The sequence below is a fragment of the Crinia signifera genome, chromosome 4, assembly GCF_055691185.1.
Source record: "Crinia signifera chromosome 4, ASM5569118v1, whole genome shotgun sequence".
Lineage (NCBI taxonomy): Eukaryota > Metazoa > Chordata > Amphibia > Anura > Myobatrachidae > Crinia > Crinia signifera.
Window position 1 is genome coordinate 237,687,323 of NC_139220.1, and position 20,379 is coordinate 237,707,701.

At 43.6% G+C, this 20,379-nt stretch overlaps 1 protein-coding gene across 1 annotated transcript; it reads left to right on the forward strand.

Annotated features, from left to right (window-relative positions):
- The first annotated feature begins 14,033 nt into the window (after positions 1-14,033).
- On the forward strand, positions 14,034-16,861 carry LOC146075128 (cocaine- and amphetamine-regulated transcript protein-like). Its single transcript, XM_083184041.1, has 3 exons — positions 14,034-14,393; positions 14,622-14,705; positions 16,560-16,861. Exons 1-3 carry the CDS (start codon positions 14,049-14,051, stop codon positions 16,665-16,667), a joined length of 537 nt encoding a protein of 178 aa, XP_083040167.1. The 5' UTR covers positions 14,034-14,048; the 3' UTR covers positions 16,668-16,861.
- Positions 16,862-20,379: the final 3,518 nt, after the last annotated feature.

A 20,379-nucleotide genomic window follows, 5' to 3' on the forward strand; every position in this document is an offset into this window, starting at 1 on the left:
GTCGACCTCAGAGCTGTGTCCCTCCTGCAGCTCCTCCTCGGACTGTGTGCTGAACAGGTCCTCCTGTGTGAGTGGATGAGATGGGGAGACAAGAGGGTCCTCCTCCATGTCCACCACCTCCTGCTGTGCCTGCTCCTCCGGGGTCCGCCCTGGCCCAGGCCTTCTTGTGGCCATGCTAGCTGGCAAAGTGCTGCCTCTCCCTCTCACACTGCTGGCTCTTAGTGTGCCTCTGCTGGCTCTCCCCCTGGCTCCTCTGGCGCTGCCTGTAACTGGCCCACTGCTGCCTCTGCCACCTGCACTCACTGTCACTCCTCACCTTACTACCTTTCAAAGGTCAAAATGGCACCTGTTCCCCATTATATAGGGGGTGTGATGCATATTATATATATAGACTTTATCACTGCCTCGTATTAAGGATAAATAATTTATTTCTATCAGGACTTAGGTGGGACAATAGGTTAGTGGGTTGTTTGCTATGCGTAGGCAGTGTTGTAATTCGCATTCCGGTTGCTCAGAAAATCGCACATGACCTGCGCCGAAAATCGCACATTACTGTGTCATAAATTCGCACCACATCACATCTCTTTGCACCTCAACGCACTTTTTAGGCACATTAGTGCATCCCATTGAATTATCGGTTTTGGGGGGAAAAAATGTGATTTGAAAAAGTGTGCTACGGTGCGATAAGGTGCGATTTTGAAATACTTACTAAAACTTGCATCCTATTAAATGTCACCCGTGGTTTCTTTATGTTTTGCAAGCTAAAATATAGCCCACTTTTGCAATGCATATCATTTGAATAAGATAATTAGGGTATTGTGTCATTCAGTCTGACCTTACGCATTATTGTTATGTTTAGATCTGGTACAGAATAGAACCTTCATGTGAAGAAATAGCGGAGTTAGCGAAGTTCTTAAAAAAAGATACAGTGCCTACCAAAATACTAGATGGCAAGAAAAGAAAAATCCTTTTTTTTCCCTAAAGCCATAAATGAAACACTATTATTATATCAATTATTGCTTTACTTTTTGATGTTCACATTTACAGGTTAAAGCTCCAAGTCTATTACGGCACATTAGGTAGGACAAGGCTAATAGACAATTTCATATTCTTGCAGTAATCACTGTTAACAAATGTGGAGCAATCTTCTTGGAAGAGTTTACACCACGCATGTACTACATCACAATTATATAAATAAAATTTTGAAAACATTGTGCTGCAATGATGTTACTGCTGGAAAAAAGATGATGAAAAAAGTTGTGTGGAAAAGTAAGTCCCTGTATCTCTATTACGCTGGTATCTAGAAATATGGTTGCACCCTTTTTTGAGTCCTCTTTTTCAAACTAGATGCTCCCAAGAAGTTGTTATCTGGTGACTGGCGTCTCCTCTTACAAATAATGTTTGGTCATCTCCTGTGATCAACAGACTATATTACCCCATGCTACAAAAATATAGGATTTTCATATGTAACACTCACCCATCAAGGTCTTCTGGGGAAAGGTGTATGTGTTTTTGTAATAGGTGGCTGACCAGACAACTTGTGTATATAACAACTTTGTTTTATGTGTACATTAACTGAAATTAATCAGACTCAATGTCTCATAGTCTTTTGGGAAGTAAAGTGTTCAAACAAAAGGTCCAGCGAGACTTGAGCTGTAACAGTTTCTTAGATCTGTTCCCACCCCATAGAAAATTGGGAACATTATCTTATGTTTAAGCGTGGCCATATCATGTTTGAATTCAGCCACCTGAAATCACAGAATTCAAACATGGTATTGGCTCTGTCACCAAAGGACATTGAAAAGCTACTGTATATGGGGGGGGGGGGGGTCCTAATGTGTGGGGGGCCCAGGACAGCCGCCCCTGTTACTTTTTCCTTAATCTGGCCCTGAGTAAATACCACTAGTGCATGCACTATAATGTACCAGATTAATAACAGCAAAGCACTGTAGAAATACACCATAGTCCAGTACAGTATAATCTATGTAACACATACTGTATGTAAAGTATAATTCAAAGGCACAGTGCAGATCCTGTTTCCTAGAGAAGGCTGTGACCAGGGCCGGATTATGGTCTGAAGCTGAAAATGTTCAAAGGCCTATTATGAGAAGTGGAGGAGGTCAGGCCAATAACATGTAGGCATGTAGACCCCATTGAGGTGAGACCAATGCTAGGAGGTGAGGTCAATGCTATTAAGGCATGTAGACTCCAGTGTCTCCCTTATAGCCAGATGTATAAAGCTTCACAAAGTGATAAATTGGAGAGTGATAAATAACCACCCAATCAGCTCCTATCTGTCATTTTTCAAACCCAGCATTTAACATTACAGGTAGGAGCTGATTGGCTGGCTGTTTATCACTCACCACTTTATCACTTTTTCAAGCTTGATACTTATAATTTATGGCCAACCATGTAGCCGGTTGGTAGCAGGTGATCATTGTGCTGTCCTAATGTTCCTATTGTTATGTGGATTTCTGAGCTGCAGCTCCATCCACCCATTATTAATCTGGCCTTGGCCAAGGGGCTAGTGTGGCTCACATGGGATTTCCCTGTACCCCTGTAGGCCAGTCCGACCCTCCCTGAAGAGAAGAATTCTTCAAGTTTGCTGCAAAGTTTCTTAACTACCATAAACCTCACTTCACGCATTAAGTGTTTTTATCCATCCTTTAACCAAACAAGTTTTAATGTTTTATGCTTTGTCCTTCAGCTTCTTTTCATCAAGTTTATTTGCTTGCTCTGTTTATGTGAGTCAGCGTGTGGATTAGATAACTGCTTTCCTACCAGTCCTTTCCAATATAAGAAAGTGTAGTGTGTGTATTTTTAAGTGCATAATTTAATCTTTCTCCTGGGATATGCTTAGTTCTATCTTAATTAATAGAATTTGTTATCTACATGCACACATTACAAATTTATACATTTCACTCCAAAAATGATCATTCATTTCATTACTGCTTTATAATAGAATTAACAGAAGTATGATAATGAATTTCTCTATAAGAAACTGCACGAATAGAGCACAGAGTGACCAAATAAATTGCATACTCTATTTGGAACCCATGGCAGTACTGTAAGTGGCTTAATAGGACTGTGTACCTTGTACCTTCAGAGTGATACGGGAGTTATGAGTAATAAAGGTCTTATGTAATTCCCACTTGTCACTACTGGCTGCAAAATGCACATGAGAATATTACACTGTCAAAACACTGAAAAGACTGTGTTTGTCCCTTTGTATCTTGCAGAGGGACAGGCTCAGCACTTCTTCTGATTTAAAACCCTCCCATGACAAGGCTGCTGCTGATTTTTTTTTCAATACATACCAACCACAGGGGGCCCCTAGATAGAGGGGAGCCCAGGGGTATTGACCCCCTGAGCCCCCCCCCACCCCCCCCCCCCCTTAATCCGGCCCTGGTTAGTAGTGTCAAAACATGATGTTTCCTGCAAGATTGGCTTGCTATTTACATAATTAGTCTAAAATTTAGACTGGATGGAATAAGAACATCATCCCTATCTGTTTTCTAGGTCTGACTTGATATAACTGAGTCCTATTAATGTGGTGCATGATGTACTGCTACTGGTGCACTAATGGAAAAGCCACTTCTCTGATAATCTTGGTAAATCCAATTTGCTATTTTACTGTCTCATTAAAGAAATGTTGGGGATGAAAAGATTATGTTAGATTCATGTGCATAGTTTGGCACTAGTAATCATCATCATTGTGGACCTCCAGTGTTGGACTGGAACTGAAGAGCCAGGCAAGGAATACAGTGGACCCAAGTTTAAGGGTGTAGCCATACACCAGAGTTTCAACCATCACGTTAGACTTGTGCGACTTTTGGAGAGAACATGTAAAGAACAGAGACCATTTATAAAGCAAGGGACAAGCCTTCCCGCCATCTAGTCTCAATGGCGGGAAGGTTAACCTTGGTGCAATTTCCATAGGTAAAAAAGCAAGCACCCAAGTTCATCTATGATCTGCTCCACTAAGTAACTGATCTCTAGAGGAAGGGTGCAGCCCTCAGACAGCAATGCCCACTGGGGATTCATCTTGTCCTTCCAAGGGCCAGTCTAACCCTGGAAGCATTACACTAGGTGGAAAATATAAAGTGTCAATAGCCTAGTATGTTGTAGGGGCCCCCTCTATCCTGGCATAGTGCAACAACTTGATGTGGCATCGATTCCACAAGTGAATAGAAGACCACTTGGGAGATGTTAACTCATGCAGTCTGGATAGCTCTCTGCTACTACCTGATATTTGTAGGTAAAGTATATTGGGTGTGATTGGACCTGTCCACCACATCCCATAAATACTTGATTCGGTTCATGTGTGGCCACACCATTCACTGCAACTCTCCAGAATTCTCCTCAAAATAATTCTGGATAGCTTGATTGCATGGTGCATTATCTTGATGAAATATCCCATCATTGTGGGGGAACATGAAGTCCATACAGAGCTGCATATGGTCAAAAGCAATGCAGCATAGCGATTTTCGGTCAATGGCAAGTTTAAGCGGACCAGTGGACCCAATTCATGCCACATAAACTCCACTACAGAACCACCAATAAGCAGCGGGTGTCAGACGGCTCCCCGACAGTCGGGATTCCGACAGTCATTCCTCTGACGTCGGAATCCCGACTGCTCCCTCGTGGGGGTCCACGACCCCAATAGAGGGAGAATAAAATAGGTGGCAAGCGCAGCCGTGCCCGCAGCGTGGCGAGCGCAGCGAGCCCGCAAGGGGCATCATTGCACTCCCCACGCTGTGCGGGATTCCGACGTCTGACTAATGACTGTCGGAATCCAGACTGTCGGGCTAATATACCACACCCTAATCAGCACTGTGCCTTGTAGACAACTAGGGTCCATGGCTTCTATTGGTTACCTGAACCATGGGGGTCACCTACTGTTAGTGGAAGTGCAGAGGGAGGTAGTGGATCATGAAAGAAGACAGAGAGGGAATGGTTATGCTTTTATTTTTTCTTTGCGGACATACTGTACTTTAAAGATACTGAAAAATATTACTTATTCATTAGAAATGAATAATAGACAGTAAATCAATTATGCACTGATAATAATGACAGCTAGGGGCAGTGTGGTCACTAAGATACATACATCTGGGCATATGACAAATATCTGCATTTGGGGGCTTATTCAGACCTGGTCACTGGGCTGCTAATTTGCAGAGCCCTGCGCTCAGGTAATGGCGAGCCAGCCAGAGTGAAAGCACTCCCAGTGCAAACCTGCAAATTGCTGTGCAAGGCTTGCAAAAATGACGCCATCCGGCGATTAGTAGCAAACGCTGGGTGCACAGGGTGCGTGCACCCAAGACAAAGGGCAGGAGGTGGACAGGGGCATGAGGTGACCCCATTAGCATATGGGAATGCCCAGCGTTTCATGGGATTCACTGACATTGAATCATGACATTCCCGCCCATTTCCTTGCCAGCGTGCACTCATCTTTAAGGTTGCTCAGATCAACCTTACATATGCATGCACCTTCCACATCTTTTGATGGTCGGCGACCATCGAAAGATGTGGGTGGATCCCCCTGGCCTGGGAATGGATGTTACTGTGCAAATCGTGCTTGCAAATGAGTGGGGACAGCCAACCATTTGCAAGGCGGGGTTTGGTGGACTCACAAGGCTGCAAATTCGCAGCCTTGTGAATCAACCAGAATAAACCCCCCCCCCCCCCCCCCCCCCCAATGTCTAGTAACAGAGCTGATCATGCCCCTGGAGAGCATAAATATCAGATAATAATAATCACACATATTGATTGTATTCCCTGCATGGGCATACAAGATGTCAGACTGACATATTTAAATTTAAGTCTAATCCCTCAATAAACAATGAAGAGATGTAATGGGATGCTGTGTAGACATGTTTCTCTGCATCCTTCCTGAATGTGATGATTAGAATTCAGTTACCATGTATGAGATAAGGAACTAAGTTACATTTATTGGTTGGAATATAAATGTCTGTTTCTTTGGAGAATATTCCCCAGCCACTCGCAATAATTTAGATTGAAGCCTAACCTTTAAGAAGAATGATTAAGTGTGACAAGGGCAGTAGGTGATAGCTGGATTTTGTTACGTGCAATTGATAAGAAGCAAACATATCTCTCTAATGAGACCGAGTTTGGGAATCATTCCATTCCGGGGTTAACCAATTTTTGTTTCTCTTTGTGAGTATTGGGTACGTATTGTGCCACATTTTGAATATGAGACTCTGACTTCACAATAACATCACATTAAATAAACAAAATACTGTACTAAAAGCTACCAACAATCAATCATAAAAACCGATAAAATATAATCAAACATGAAAATGTCTCCACTAAAATTATTTGAAAGCTTCCAACACATTTAATTATTTAATTTATTTTAATACATTATAGAATTCTATCTTGCTGACAAAAGTCTTGAACCCCTAATGCCAAGGAATCCACAAACCATAGCATAGCCGGGCCGAATATACGGATGAGGGCACCCTTATGCACAACATCAATGGCCGACTAATATTATTATTTTCATTGATTGGTTACACTATGGAGGAGGCCACATTTGAAGCTGCTCCAGTTCTAAGCGCTGCCTCCTCCCCCACCCCCGATGACACGCTGACTCCCTGCTGCGCCCTCGGATGATGTCATAATAATGCCGGTTCGCTCAGGGGATGTGAACATCCCAAAAGGCAGGGTCGCCCCGGGGACTGAACCGTTACAAAGTCCCGGTGCGACCCTGCAATTTGCAATGTGAAAGCAGTAACACTTAGTAGGATAGCTTACGGGGCAGCACGTGCGTATCTAACGCATTTACACTCCATTCAGGATGGCATATGGTACAGTAGGGTGGTAATATTTAGCAGTTACTGGTACGTTCAGTCTAACAATACTAAAACAAGCATCCAAGTGCCATCCCTACCCCTAACAAGTATCGCCCCTACGCATGTGTATACAGTACATCCCAAAGGGCCTGATTCAGACCTGCCCATTAGGTTGAGTATATTTGCTGCCTAGCAAGCAGGTAAACGCCGTCTGGCCGAACACAGGCCAACCCCCCATGTGCGCAAGGAGGAGAAGTCATTTGATGGTCGCTCACCATCAAATTATTTCTCTAGCCTTCACTCTGAAAAGTCCGCTGTCTGCCAAATTGGAAGCAGGCGCTGACGTCATGTGATGTCAGCCACGCACCCCGAGGATGCATGGATATGCCCAGATGGGCGGTCCCCTGCGTCCGCCCCATGCCCGCCGCCATCCCATCGACCATCAAGCGAATGCCCTGGCGAGTGTATTTAGCTGAAGGTGTTCCCTCCAGGGGTTTGCACTTGCGATTATTTGCGCATGTGCAAACCCGCCCCAAAGTTCTCTAAGTGGAATCTGGCAGGTCCCCCCTCCAAGTGAATGGAACTAGGCGGCACTTAATGGAATTTGAAAGTGCAGAAAATATATTAAAAGTAATTAAAAGCATAGTGGAACACCAATCAGATAAAGGCGGTTGTGCTGAAACCTTGTAATGGGAACCAGCTTGGTAGTCATGTGATTCTTTTGTGTGTGTGAGTGTGTATTTATATGGGTTCCAATGAGGCTGGTATTATGCAAAAGTGCGTATAATTTTACATAATACATTTTCTGATTGGCCCAGTCAGTCAAAAAAAAAAATGGAGATTGCAATATTGCCATCAATGGTAGCCATCAATGACAACCACATCCACAATAACCACATTATTAGGCCATTCCTATTAAGCACTAAGCTTTGTAGTGGTATCTGGTAGGAGGCACCCACTAAAATCTTGCCTAGGGTATCAAATTGACTGGCTCTGGCTTAGTAAATATACCCAAAATAAAGCTTAGTAAATATAGCCAATCAGCCAAAATATCAGCCAATTAGCTCCTAACTGCCATGTTACAGGCTGTGAGGTCTACGTATTATGCCAGTGGCCTCCTACTTGTAGATCTTGAGCTACCGGTAGCTGACAGTCATTATTTGGGTAGCTCACCTACTGTAGCTGCAGTACTGCTAATTCAAATAGGAGGAAGTGACCTCTGACAAAGTGCTTATAATCAGGACCCAATTCCGGAATGGAAGCTAGAACTGAGCTGCTGGCAGCTGCAGGGGATCCAGTGCCAGTGTCCCTGAGCAAAGAGGAGGCTGTGATGGGGACCCATTAAGATGCACACAACTGTCAGGATAGTGGAAGTTAGTGGGAAGGTAAATGGGAGTCTCTGTGCGATGGAGAGGGGATCCACAGAAGAGCCTCCATGCTGCAGGCAGTAGTGGTGGGCCAAGGGCTGGATTGATTTGAAGCAAACCACTTGAGAAACTACCAGATGTTTTATTATTTTTATTTTATGTAGCTCTTCTGGAGATTTAATTTTTCACTAGTAGCTCACCACCCAATTAACGTTGGTGACCTATTTTTTAAGCCCCAGAAAGAGATAAAGTGAATGTACAGATGGAGCCGGCCTCTTCCATCTGAGGGTTGGTGGCCGGATTGCCAACCGCCAGCCCTCGCTAGCCACCGGAAGGGGATGTGTGCGCATCCCCTTCTAACAGAGCTCCCCCGGTCCCCGTCGCCTCGCCGCCGGTCCCCGACGCTTTCCCCCACTTCCCCGATCCCACCTAACCCTGCCCATCTCCCTGAAGTGGAAACAGGCAGGGTTTGCTTCCCCTGCCACACGGTAACTGGGGTGCTCGCGCATCCCAGTCAGATGGAGCACCATCTCGACAGTGGGTGCAATCTGTCCAGCCCCGGTGCTGGCTGAGAGGCTCTCCATCTGTACATAAACGGCAGTATTCAATATGGCCGGCGAGGGGATTAAACGGCGGGGATCGCCATTTAACCCCTGCGCTTGCCGCTCACTCTATTCAATGTTCCAGGGGAACCCTCGCTGTCAGATGACAGCCAGGATTCCCCCAAACAGCGAGGCTTGCAGCTAATGCAGGGAGCCCACTGCATTTAGCCACAAGCCCTGCTGTTTTGGCAGCGTGTGCTCAAACGGTCAGTTGAACACTGTCACAGTGAGCAGTGCTGACTGCTCACTGTCACAGCTTGAAAAAAGCATTGGATATGCCCCAAAAGTAGCAGCCAATCCACTCCTAAATGTCATGTTAAAGGCTGACAGGAGTGGGAAGGCTGGTACATTTACCTGTGTCCACTTTATCTCTCTCCAAAACAGAGTACCTAGAACCTTGTGTTTAAGAGCTTATAGGTTGGCTGTTGTTTATCTCTCACCACTTTATCACTCTCCAGGGCTTAGTACATCTGCCCCCCTGTTAGGTCTTATAAATATAGGTGATCCCAATCATGTCTTACACAATTGCAAGGTCCAAGAACAGGGTCTCACACATTCTGTGACGTTGATACATGAATTAAACTGTGTTATGCTGGAAAAGGGCCCGCAGAGGTCTTCTTGCATCATATTCATTATGTTTGCTATTATTAATACTTGTATAGACTTCATCCGATATGGGGAGTCCGGTAGGTACAAAGAAGATCTCATTAAGATTTATATTGCATTAGAATATCCTATTGTTTCAGAAAATTGGTTCTACTTTTTCAAATCTTAAGCAGTTTACATTGATTGATTTTTACAGACAATTAAGTGCAGACTTTCTAGATGCCTCAAGGATAGTATTGATTTTTCTAATTTGAAACACAGATTAAGATTGCACAGGTGTTACATCTTTATATCAACTTTGTGTTTACATGCATTCCTACTATGCAAGTTGTGCGTAGTATTAATACACAATTGGTGGAATATTTTATTTGCTTGTGTTATTATGCACCACAGCCGTATTATATTACTTTTCAAAATGCATTTACTATCACTGGATCCATCATCTACCAATGCAGATGAGGTACCATCTGCTAATATGGCCAGCCCCTACCGGAATATCTCTGTTGTGTCACAGTGACATCATAACATGTATGCAGTAGCTTACATACAGAAGCAATGGGAAACACTACTCCTGCTAATGGACTCTGGTGTTTTGTTGTCTACAAAAGCCTATTTTAGTTGTCACAAAAGTCCCCAATACCGCAGTCATTTTAAAATGCCATTTGTCTTCAGTCTAGCAAAATGATACACATGGTGGCAATATGAGAAGTAGTTGCAGTAAACATGTTATTTTAACCATAAGCAGAAAAAGAAACAGGCAAAGAGTAAGATACTGTATGCCAAGCGGCAGTATAAAGTGCTCTGCGCTGGGAATTTTGTATTGCAATACATTCTTCTGACTACAGTCACTGGCAAATCATATTTATACAAATCGTTGTGTAGTGCGGATATATAAAAAATATCATTTTTATTAAAAGATTTGTATTAATATTTATCTTAATTTAAAAGGCAAAACAAATTGTCTGCAGCAAACACAGATTTTCTACAGGGTTTTGTTTACAAAATTAGATTTAAGAGCATAGATTCCAACCCATGAAGGATGCGTTATTATGTACGGAAAAAACTATAGTCTGCCCCAAAGTGCAGACCCAATGATCGTTGTACAGTAAGACACTTACTGGTGCGATGATTGAGCACTCAGATCCGCACACACACACAACAGACTTGGTAGGAAAATCTGCTGGGCATGTGCAGCAGCTCCATTCTGTACTTTATTCTGCATGCACTGCAGTGGCGGCTGGCCTGGCTGTGGGGAAAGGGAGTTTCCAGGCAAGTACTGTAGGATGAAATAACAAGAGCACTGATTGGGTTAGAGGGAGCATGGAGTAATGTGTTACAGAGGGGAGAAAGTCCAGAACTTGATGATCCTGTAATTCATGTATGTTTGATCAAACTGTATCAAAGTCACTAAGGGGTAGTCTAATTTAAGGTAGTAGGAGACAAGTGGGTAGGAGACTATGGAGTAGAGCATTGGAGACATAACTAGTACTAGTGGAAGAACAAGAAGGAAACGGAAACTGACTGTGAGAGCTTATATAATAAGGGGAACAGTACCCCTTTTCCACCAAATTGCCAAGACCTGAGACATCCCTTTCCATTTCAGCACTGACCTGGAATATTCATGCGATGTTGCCATTTACAGGGCACATGGGTGCAGTCTCTTTAGGCCAGCACTTGGAGGTGACACCATCTTCAAGCTCTAGAAAATCCAGCAGATCTGGACACCTGGGGCATGGCCTTGGTCCCATTAAGTCATGCCCCCACAGTGAAATTGCCCATGTCATGATGAGGGCAAGCCCAGCACTCAGCCAGCTGTTGGGCTGCCCCCAAATTTTGGTGTGCACTGACACGAGAGCCGTTTGCTGTTTGCATAGCATGGCAGACAGTGTTCCCCATGTCCCCAAACCTCCCGAGTGCACACAGGCCACTACAGTTCAGGAGGTGAAGACTCTCCACATGCTGTAACATGTGCCACGTCAGATGACCGTGATTACCTGTTTGCATTGCCCCTTAACCTGGGGAACATTTAAGGCAGTGGCAAAGGGTATTGGTGAGCATTTAGAGGGTGAACTGGGAAAGATACACAAAGAGGTTACAATAGTCTAGGCAGGAAATGATGAGTGTGTAGATGACAGTATTGATGGCATCAGGGAGAGAAAAAGCTGGACTCTAGAAATGCTCTGGAGGTGAAATGAAAGATAATTAGGAGAAGAGGATGACACTGAAGCAGCAGAATTGAGATATAAGAGATAGTGTATGGTGATGTTATCAACATAGCCTTATTTTTATTTGAAGGTAAATGATGTAGGAAAATAAAATTAGGTATATAAGAATATGCATGAGAACCAAACAAAAAAAACATTAGTGAGTGTAGTTATTCACCCAGAATTCTAAATATCCCCTCAGTTTTCAATTCTTTAATTTAACAGTCACCCTGAGTACATTTAATGTTCCCAGGGTATATATCTTTTATCAGGAAAAAAAATATGGAATCTGGATGGCTCACAGATAATGTCTAGGTAGACAGTCAATAGGTTGACACCAAAATGTCAACTTGCACTAGGTCAACATTAACAAAAGGTCAACGTGCACTAGGTCAACATTAACAAAAGGTGGACATGCACTCGAAACTGACAAAAGGTGGGGTACTTGTGTAATATCTGTGCGCCCATTTTTTTCATTTCATCGCATCGCATGCAATATAGTGGCATACAATTCATGCAATGTGATTTTTCATTGTAAAGACCCAATTTTTAATTGTATAATCAGCCATAGGTGATTTCACACCCCTACTATCCAACTACGCATGGAGTTGATCTTATATAGTGTGGCGAGCACAGCGAGCCACCGAGCCCGAAGCGTGGCGAGCGCAGCGAGACCCGCGAGGGGACGCGGATTACTTTACATGTATTCTGCATCCCCTTGCGGGGCTCGCTGCGCTTGCCACGCTTCGGGCACGCTGTGCTCGCCACACTATATAAAATCAACTCCATGCGTAGTTGGATAGTGGGGGTATGAAATCACCCATAGCTGGCTATACAATGAAAAATCTGGTCTTTACAATGAAAAATCACATTGCATCGCATCACATGTCTTAAGTAGTGGCATGCAATGATAAAATCGGGCGCCCAGATAATACACAAGTACCAAATGTGGCAATGGTCGACACATAAAAAGGTTGACATGAATTTTTTAAACGTTTTTAGCTTTATCATGCTTTACCATCCACATGAACTTCAATGGGAAATGATAAAGTGTGCAGAGTGCCGTGTTAGCAGAAGGCAGCACCTGACCCAAAGCATTGTATGCTAAGTAAGCCATGTGAGGGTACGTGCTACGGCTGCCGGATGACTGCCCGACAGGGGGGATCCCGACTGACACCGGCTATTCTCCAGTGTCAGCGCACCAGCAGTTGGGATTTTGATGTCCGGATACTGCCCTTTGGGATCCCCCCCTGTTGGACCGTCATACTACACCCACGTGCTACACTATCTGGGGGTCCACCTGCTCAGGTGTCGACATTGAGGACAAAAAAATCTGAAATACTCATGTCCACCTTTTTATGTATTGACTTTTTCCATGTCAACCTTTTGCTTGTGTTGACCTTTAGTCAATGTCGACCTAGTGCATGTAGACTTTTTTCCATGTCGACCCAGTGCATGTTAACCTTTTGGGGTGTTTTTTTGTGAGCTGAACATAGATTGTAAAGTTTTAGGTTTTGACTTTCGGTAGCTATATTATACATTTTTATGCATGAGGATATGATTTAACCTAAATAAGATTTGTGTGTTTGTCTCTATTTATATTTTATTTCCAGGAAAATAATAATATATTGTACAACACGTATGAACAATTGTTCATGTTTGCATCTATCTTGCATATTTCTTAAAAGAATAGACTAGTCCACCTTCCCCTTCCTAAATTACAAACCTGGGGACAGGTTCCGGATTTGGCTCATTAAATAACTGCCTCAAATTTGTCGTAAAGATAATCAAACCAGCATATACAGCACTGAAATCTCCTTCTCTTCTACTGAGACACGAGTGCTGGCAATGCTGTATATAAACATCCTACTGTATTTATAGATACATTTTTACGAAAAGCCAGTTCTGTGTATTGTCATACCAAATGTAAATGATATCTTTGTATATAATGTATATTGATGAACTCCACCCAAAACTATATATTTAAATGTCTGCGTATTAATCTGGTGAAGAAGGCATGCTGGGACTCATAGTTCTTCTACCACCGTTATGGAGCCATAGAAAAGCCTGATGTAAATTTCGCACTGGAGTTGATAAGTGTTCTCTCTTTTACCTTGTGTTCTGTTTATCTGTTATAAAAACTGGGTGATTGGTAAACCTTTGATAAATAATGACTGGTTGCATGCATAGTGATAACTTGGCGATGATATACGTTTGCTTACACTTTCCGACGCCCACAGGATAGAACATGTATTCAGATATTACAACATGATTTCCAAACAGGCAGATAAATGTGATTTGTCATTTGACAAAGTTTGCACAGTGATATTAAAATGGTCTGACGTATGGGAGAGGAAACATAAGTCTTAGATGCCGTGTGTGCCATCATGCCAGCGTAGCCTGAGGATGTGTGATTGATTGCTAAACAAAGGCTCACCCAGTATAAGAAGCTCAATGAATTCTGCATCTTCCCCCACATGCTCCTCATTGGCGTCACCATGGGAGGAGTTCATCACATTAAATAACACATACATCGCAGTGGAGGAGATAAATAGCGAGCTGTGCAGCGCTCAGGCAGACAACAAGGTTCCTACCCCTACTGATCATTGGCATCCAGGTGCCAGACGGGAATTCAGCACCATGGTCAGCTCTCGGTTACGCATCCTTACCCTGGGCAGCTGTATGCTGCTCATCCTCATCAGCTCGGTCAGAGGACAAGAGGACAGCACGGAGCTGGAGACCAGGGCACTCCGGGACTTTTACCCCAAAGACATTGTTCCCTCCAGTGAGAAGGAGTTGGTGAGTGATCCATGCATTAGGAAAATGTAACTTGTTCATTATGCCACAGGTAAGCAACAGGTGGCTCTCCAGTTATTGTAGTTATTGTGGTGCTACAGGCTGGGCATGCTGAGAATTGTAGTTCCACAACAGGACAGGATGCCTATGCTTTAGTAAGAGGGTGTAGCAGCTGTAGAAGCTTTTCATACCTCAGGCACAGGAAAACGCTGATTATTCTGTATTTTGTAGCTGGGTGCTCTGCAGGAAGTCTTGGAGAAGTTACAGAGTAAACGTGTACCAGCCTGGGAAAAGAAATTCGGTCAAGTTCCTGTGGTAAGTTAGCTATCCATATAATCCTATCGCAGTGTACTGTGTCACTTATATCAGTGTATCCATTATATTAATGTGTCCATTGTATGACTGTATCTGATATATTAATGTGTCCATTGTATAACTATATCTGATATATTAATGTGTGAGTTACATTAATGCATTACTTATGTTAATGTATCAGGAATGGTCTCTGCATAAAACACTGCAAATGTATTTTAGGGTGTGGGTAAAAACCGGACCCGGGCAGGACCCCGCAACGCCAGACCGGGCAGGCTCCATTCATCAATTTCTGTAATTCCGGAGCTTGCGGTGTCTGGTCCAGGGGGATGCCTGTCCAGGTGTGTCCTGTCCGGGGAGGCTACCAGAGAGAGAAGGGGGAGAATACCGCCTCCCTGTGTGGTGCATGTAGCAAAAAACAGAAAGGTCCAGACCACTCGGGAAGGCTGTAATCTCCCCTTCCCCATGTCCCTGGTGAAAGCTATCACAGGCATCCCCCCAGACAAAACACCCCTCGGACTTGGCACTACAAGCTCCAGAATGCAGAGTTTGATGTCCGGTCCGGCGTTCCGGGGTCTTATCCGATTTATACATAGTCCCTGTACTTCTATTACCATGCATGCATCTATGTTCTGCCGTAGTTCTCAGTGCTATATTTTTCATGAAAAAATGCCTTATAGCTAATACAATATAATATTATGTTATCATATTCAGTTGTAACACTTTTAGTGTGGTGCTACTTTAGAATATGCATATACATTAAGTGCTTTATGGTATTGAGGACAAACCTATGTTACTTAATGGAAACAACATTATGCTTACTGTATGGCATAGGTGGCGAGGAGAACACAGAATAGTGTTATTTCTAGTAACACTTTATATCCCTACATGAGACTGTCAATGCTATACTGTGATATTCATCATTCTTATGAGCTAAAATTCACAGCTACAGAGAGGGGGCCGATTCATATCCGTTCTTACAGGTTAGAATTTGTCTCCATCTCCAATGATGGGGGTAGGCACGCACATGCATAGGCACGCATGGTGCAATTGTCTTTGGCCGTGTCGGGCATTTGCAAATTGAGTGACAGGGGGGGGGGGGGGGGGTTGCTGGGATCCGCCCAGTGTTTCATGGGCGTGCCCACAAAAATTGTGGGCGCGCCCATGGAATCTCTGGGTGTACACCAGCAAACACAGGTGTGCCCCTGCCTGCTTGGGGGTAGGCTGATGACATCACATGATGTAGGCGCCCACCCCAATTCGAACAAGAACGGCCAGGATAAAAGTAAGTCCAGTGAAGAAAGGCAAAAATCATTTGATGGTGAGTAACCATCAAATGATTTCTCCTTGGTGCAGACGCAGTGGATGTATAAGCATACACATCTGCTAACATCGTATCGCTGCGATTTCGGTGGCAGGGTGGGCGTGCATTTAGTGGGCCGTGTTTACCTGCTCACTGGGCAACGACTATACACAGCCTAGCGAGCAGGTCTGAATTAAGGTGCCCATACACTAGTAAGATTTATCTTCAGATCTGTCTGGTTGGAACAAAAACATGGTTATGGATGAGTGACAGTTTGTCAGTTTTCCAGCATTTCCAAGTAAATGGTCAACTGTCTTTGTTCTCATCCATAACCATGTTTTTGTTCCAACCAGACATATCTGCAGATAAATCTGCGTGTGTATGGCCACCTTTACCCTCATAGTCCAGAAATACAGTGTAATGACCCAAAGGAAATTCGGTGATGAAATACAGAACTTTGCAGCATGTTTTGAACAGTGTGTAATGGTTTTATATCTAGTAAGTTTGGATGCAAATGTTCATGTGTGGTGTCTGTCTCACCCCTTGTTCCCCAGTGCGATGTAGGAGAACAATGTGCGGTCAGGAAGGCTTCCAGGATTGGGAAACTATGCAACTGCCCCAGAGGCTCCGTGTGCAACTTCTTCCTTCTGAAATGTTTATAGAATAAAACAGCGGATGGACAGGAGCGACAGGGCCGAGCACTCACACAGCAGCAGGGAAAGGACTTGGGTGACCATGATTTTTACACTAGTAAAATGATGTACAGCATCTGTTCTTTACATTGTTCCGGTCTGTCAGTCTGACTGTTTGTGAACTTGTTCAGATAAAGAAATAAAGACATGCTCTCTTTTGTAAAGTGTTCTTTCATAAGTTGTCTGCTATGCTACTGTATATACATATGTATATGATATAGAACTACTCCATACTGTATTATGTTATCCAACTACCATACAGTATATGTACCATTTACTTTCTCATATTAGATACCCAAATACAAATACTATCAGATACTCAAGATTCCATACAGGGCTATAAGTATATGGGATTGTTCACAGAGGCGTAACTCTGGGAGGCAATGGAGTCATCTGCTGTCGGGCTCCTGCTCCCAAAGGGGCACCTCTACTCCCCTGTGAGTTTAAATCAGTTAATTAAAAGCCATCTATATGGCTTCTGTGGCTGACTTCTCTTCCCAACATCATTTTTGCAAGTGTCACACCCTGTATCAGAACCCATGACCTGTTTTATTGGAGACAGACACCTTACTGATTGAGCTATTTGGGGGGGCACCAATATTTATCTTGCCTCTGGGCAACTGGAACGAACTTACGCCACTGATTGTTCATGCTGGCTGGACTGCTGATAAAGCTTTCCGGGAAAACCTCATATAACCTTGAACACAAAGGTTCTCAAAGTCGGTCCACAGGACCCCACAGAGTGCATGTTTTGCAGGTCTCCTCACATAATTACAAGTGAAATAATGATCTCTACCTGTGGATCTTTTAAAATGTGTCAGTGAGTAATGAGCACACCTGTGCACCAGGAAGGTGACCTGGAAAATGTGAATTGTGTGGGGGTCCTGAGAACCGAGTTTAAGAACCACTGCAGTAGACAGTGGATGCTAAATGTAGCAATTTCACTATAACAGCAAAGGGTCTATAAAATAGATATGGTGTTACGAATAGAGGGTACACACGGTGAGATATGCACCATTTTTCTATAAAATTTTGCTTATAGAATGGCATTGAATGGCTTTTCTACATTCGATGTAGATTCAATCCCAATTCACGCTCCCGTGTAGTGTAAATCTAATAGAAAAATAGTCTTGTCAGGCAAGACTACATAGTACAGATCTGTACTATATAGTCAAATCTAATGTATTTTGTGTACCATTTGATTCAATCCTGTTTCGATCCCAATTGAATCGGGATCGAAACCTGTGCCTTGGGACACTTGCAGGGGTGCCTCAGGTTGGTGGTCCAGGACCAATTCAAATTATTTATAGTTAATTGCTTATGGGCAAAACCAGTGCTGGTGGCTGCCAATCATAAAATGTGTACAAACAGAAGCAATTTGTTTTCAGTGAACAAGGAGATATATTACAAAAAACATTGTTGCTATAATTTGTAAATGTTTAGATTCACAGCTACAAGGCTATACATAGTGAATTACCTAATTGCTGCATTCCAAGTATTACATGTGATACAAAGACAAGTAAACATACAGGGAAACATTGCACTGTATACATTTTAAGCTTTACTATGGCATGTGTATTTAAATGTATGAAATTATTTAGCACAATTACAAGTATAGTGGTATAAAAAGGTCACTATGCCATGACCACTGAATGTCTGAAACCATATTATGAACTGTGATCTTGGCATCTTTCAGGAAGGTTATCTGTGTAAATGAGTGCATTAAATATAGTCTGCTTAGCAAGAGCATACACTAATGAAACATTTAATTATAAATAAGGGTGTTTCCAATACATTTTGCATAGTTCTGGGTCAAAGTCACAGTTACAACTATAAATTAGTTTTGATTTGTATGTTCATTTAGTGATGTTGCTTCTGCTTTGGAACACAGTTTAGGCTAGTGGTAGACATCATGTCAGTGACAAACGCAGGATTTTTAGAGGGGTGTTTCCAAATGTAATCCAAAATCTCTGCACATTGAAGTAAGTACGGGAGTCTGGGAGAGCGGCAACAGCCCTGAAAATTGGTATTTTTATACACTGGATACTGTATGAAATACAGTATTAATATTTATCAGCACATATGGTCTATAGCAGGCATGTCCAAACTATGGCCCTCCAGCTGTTGTGAAACTACAAGTCCCATCATGCATTGCCACCGTTTTGCTACTAGGGGATGCTAAAACTTTGTCAAGGCATGCTGGGATGTGTAGTTTCAGAACAGTTGGAGGGCCATAGTTTGGACATGCCTGTTCTATAGTATAGGCTGTCCTAAAATTTAAATAAGTGGTTAGGAAAAGGTTAAACATCATCATATTTAATTACACAAATATAACAGAACCAGTACTGCACTTTCTAAGCCCACAATCTCCCACTTCATGATAAGACTTCCTCCTGGCAGCTACAGTACTCTCTTGTCCAGTGCAATGTTTGAGAGCTCAGATCCACACATATAGTAAATGTGGTAGAAGAAGCTGGAACACTAGGCATGTGCAGCAGCTGTGCTCTGTCCCTTACACTGCATGACATGGAGGCAGCTCTATTTATTATATTATATACCAGTGCTATTGTTGTCAGAATTTAAGGCACTTGCCAAGAGGAGGGGGGTTTCTGGGCAACCAGAATCCCCCCCCCCCCCCCTGCGTTTGCCTATGCATGTGGCACTGGCTGCTGTGGAACTACACATCCCACCATGCTCTGCCACAGTATTGCTGTTAGGGCATGCTAAAACTCTGGTAGGGCATGCTGGGTTGTATAGTTCCACAGTTTCTGGAGCTAACAGGAGCTTGAGGGCTGGCAGCTAATCACTAACTGCGCCTGCCAGTACGTGAGCTCTGAGTGGCGGCTGGCCATGGCCACATTTGATGGTGTCAGTGCCTTATGTGCACCCAAGCTGACGTGGGGGCAGCGGGGGTTATTGGGTACTACGCCGTGCTACTTCCGGGTTACTTCCGGGTTCTACGCTCGTCACAACTATCTAAAATAAACTAACTTAACTCCATGCCAACATGGATAGTTCATACCCCCACTATCCATGTTGGCATGGAGTTGATTTTAGATAGCGTGGCGACCGTAGCGAGCGAAGCGAGCCCCGCAAGGGGACTCAGACGCCGTGAAACTACACAAGTACCGGATATTGCTATGGCAGTGCTCTTGGCAACTCCACTGGATGCAGCTGCCAGTTCAAGCACCCTGCTGGCCAAATAAAAGCACAGGCAAAACACAGGGGGGGGGGGGGTGTTCTGGTTTCCCGGAAACCCCCCACTCTTGGCAAGTGCCAATAGCACTGGTATATAATATGATCAACAGAGCTGCCACCAGTGTACCATCTTCTTCTACCACATTTACTGAATGTGTGGATCTGAGCACCCAAACATTGCAATGGACCAGAGAGAAGCTACAAGGAGGAAGAGACAGGAGCCTTACCATGAAGTGGGAGACTGTGAGCCTAGAAATTGCAGTACTAGTTCTATTATCTCTTACCCCTTTCCCACTGCAGCCCTTAAACGGTAATTTGATGTTTTTTTAGGCTTTTTAAACGGGTACAGCTGCAGTGGGAATGCTCCAGGTTGCTGTACCCGTTTAAAAATACTGTGTTTTTTTAAACGGGTTAAAAAAATGGCATGACCCCCCCCCCCCCCACTGCCGTAACGAGCACCAGGCTGAAAGAGGCGGGGCTGGTA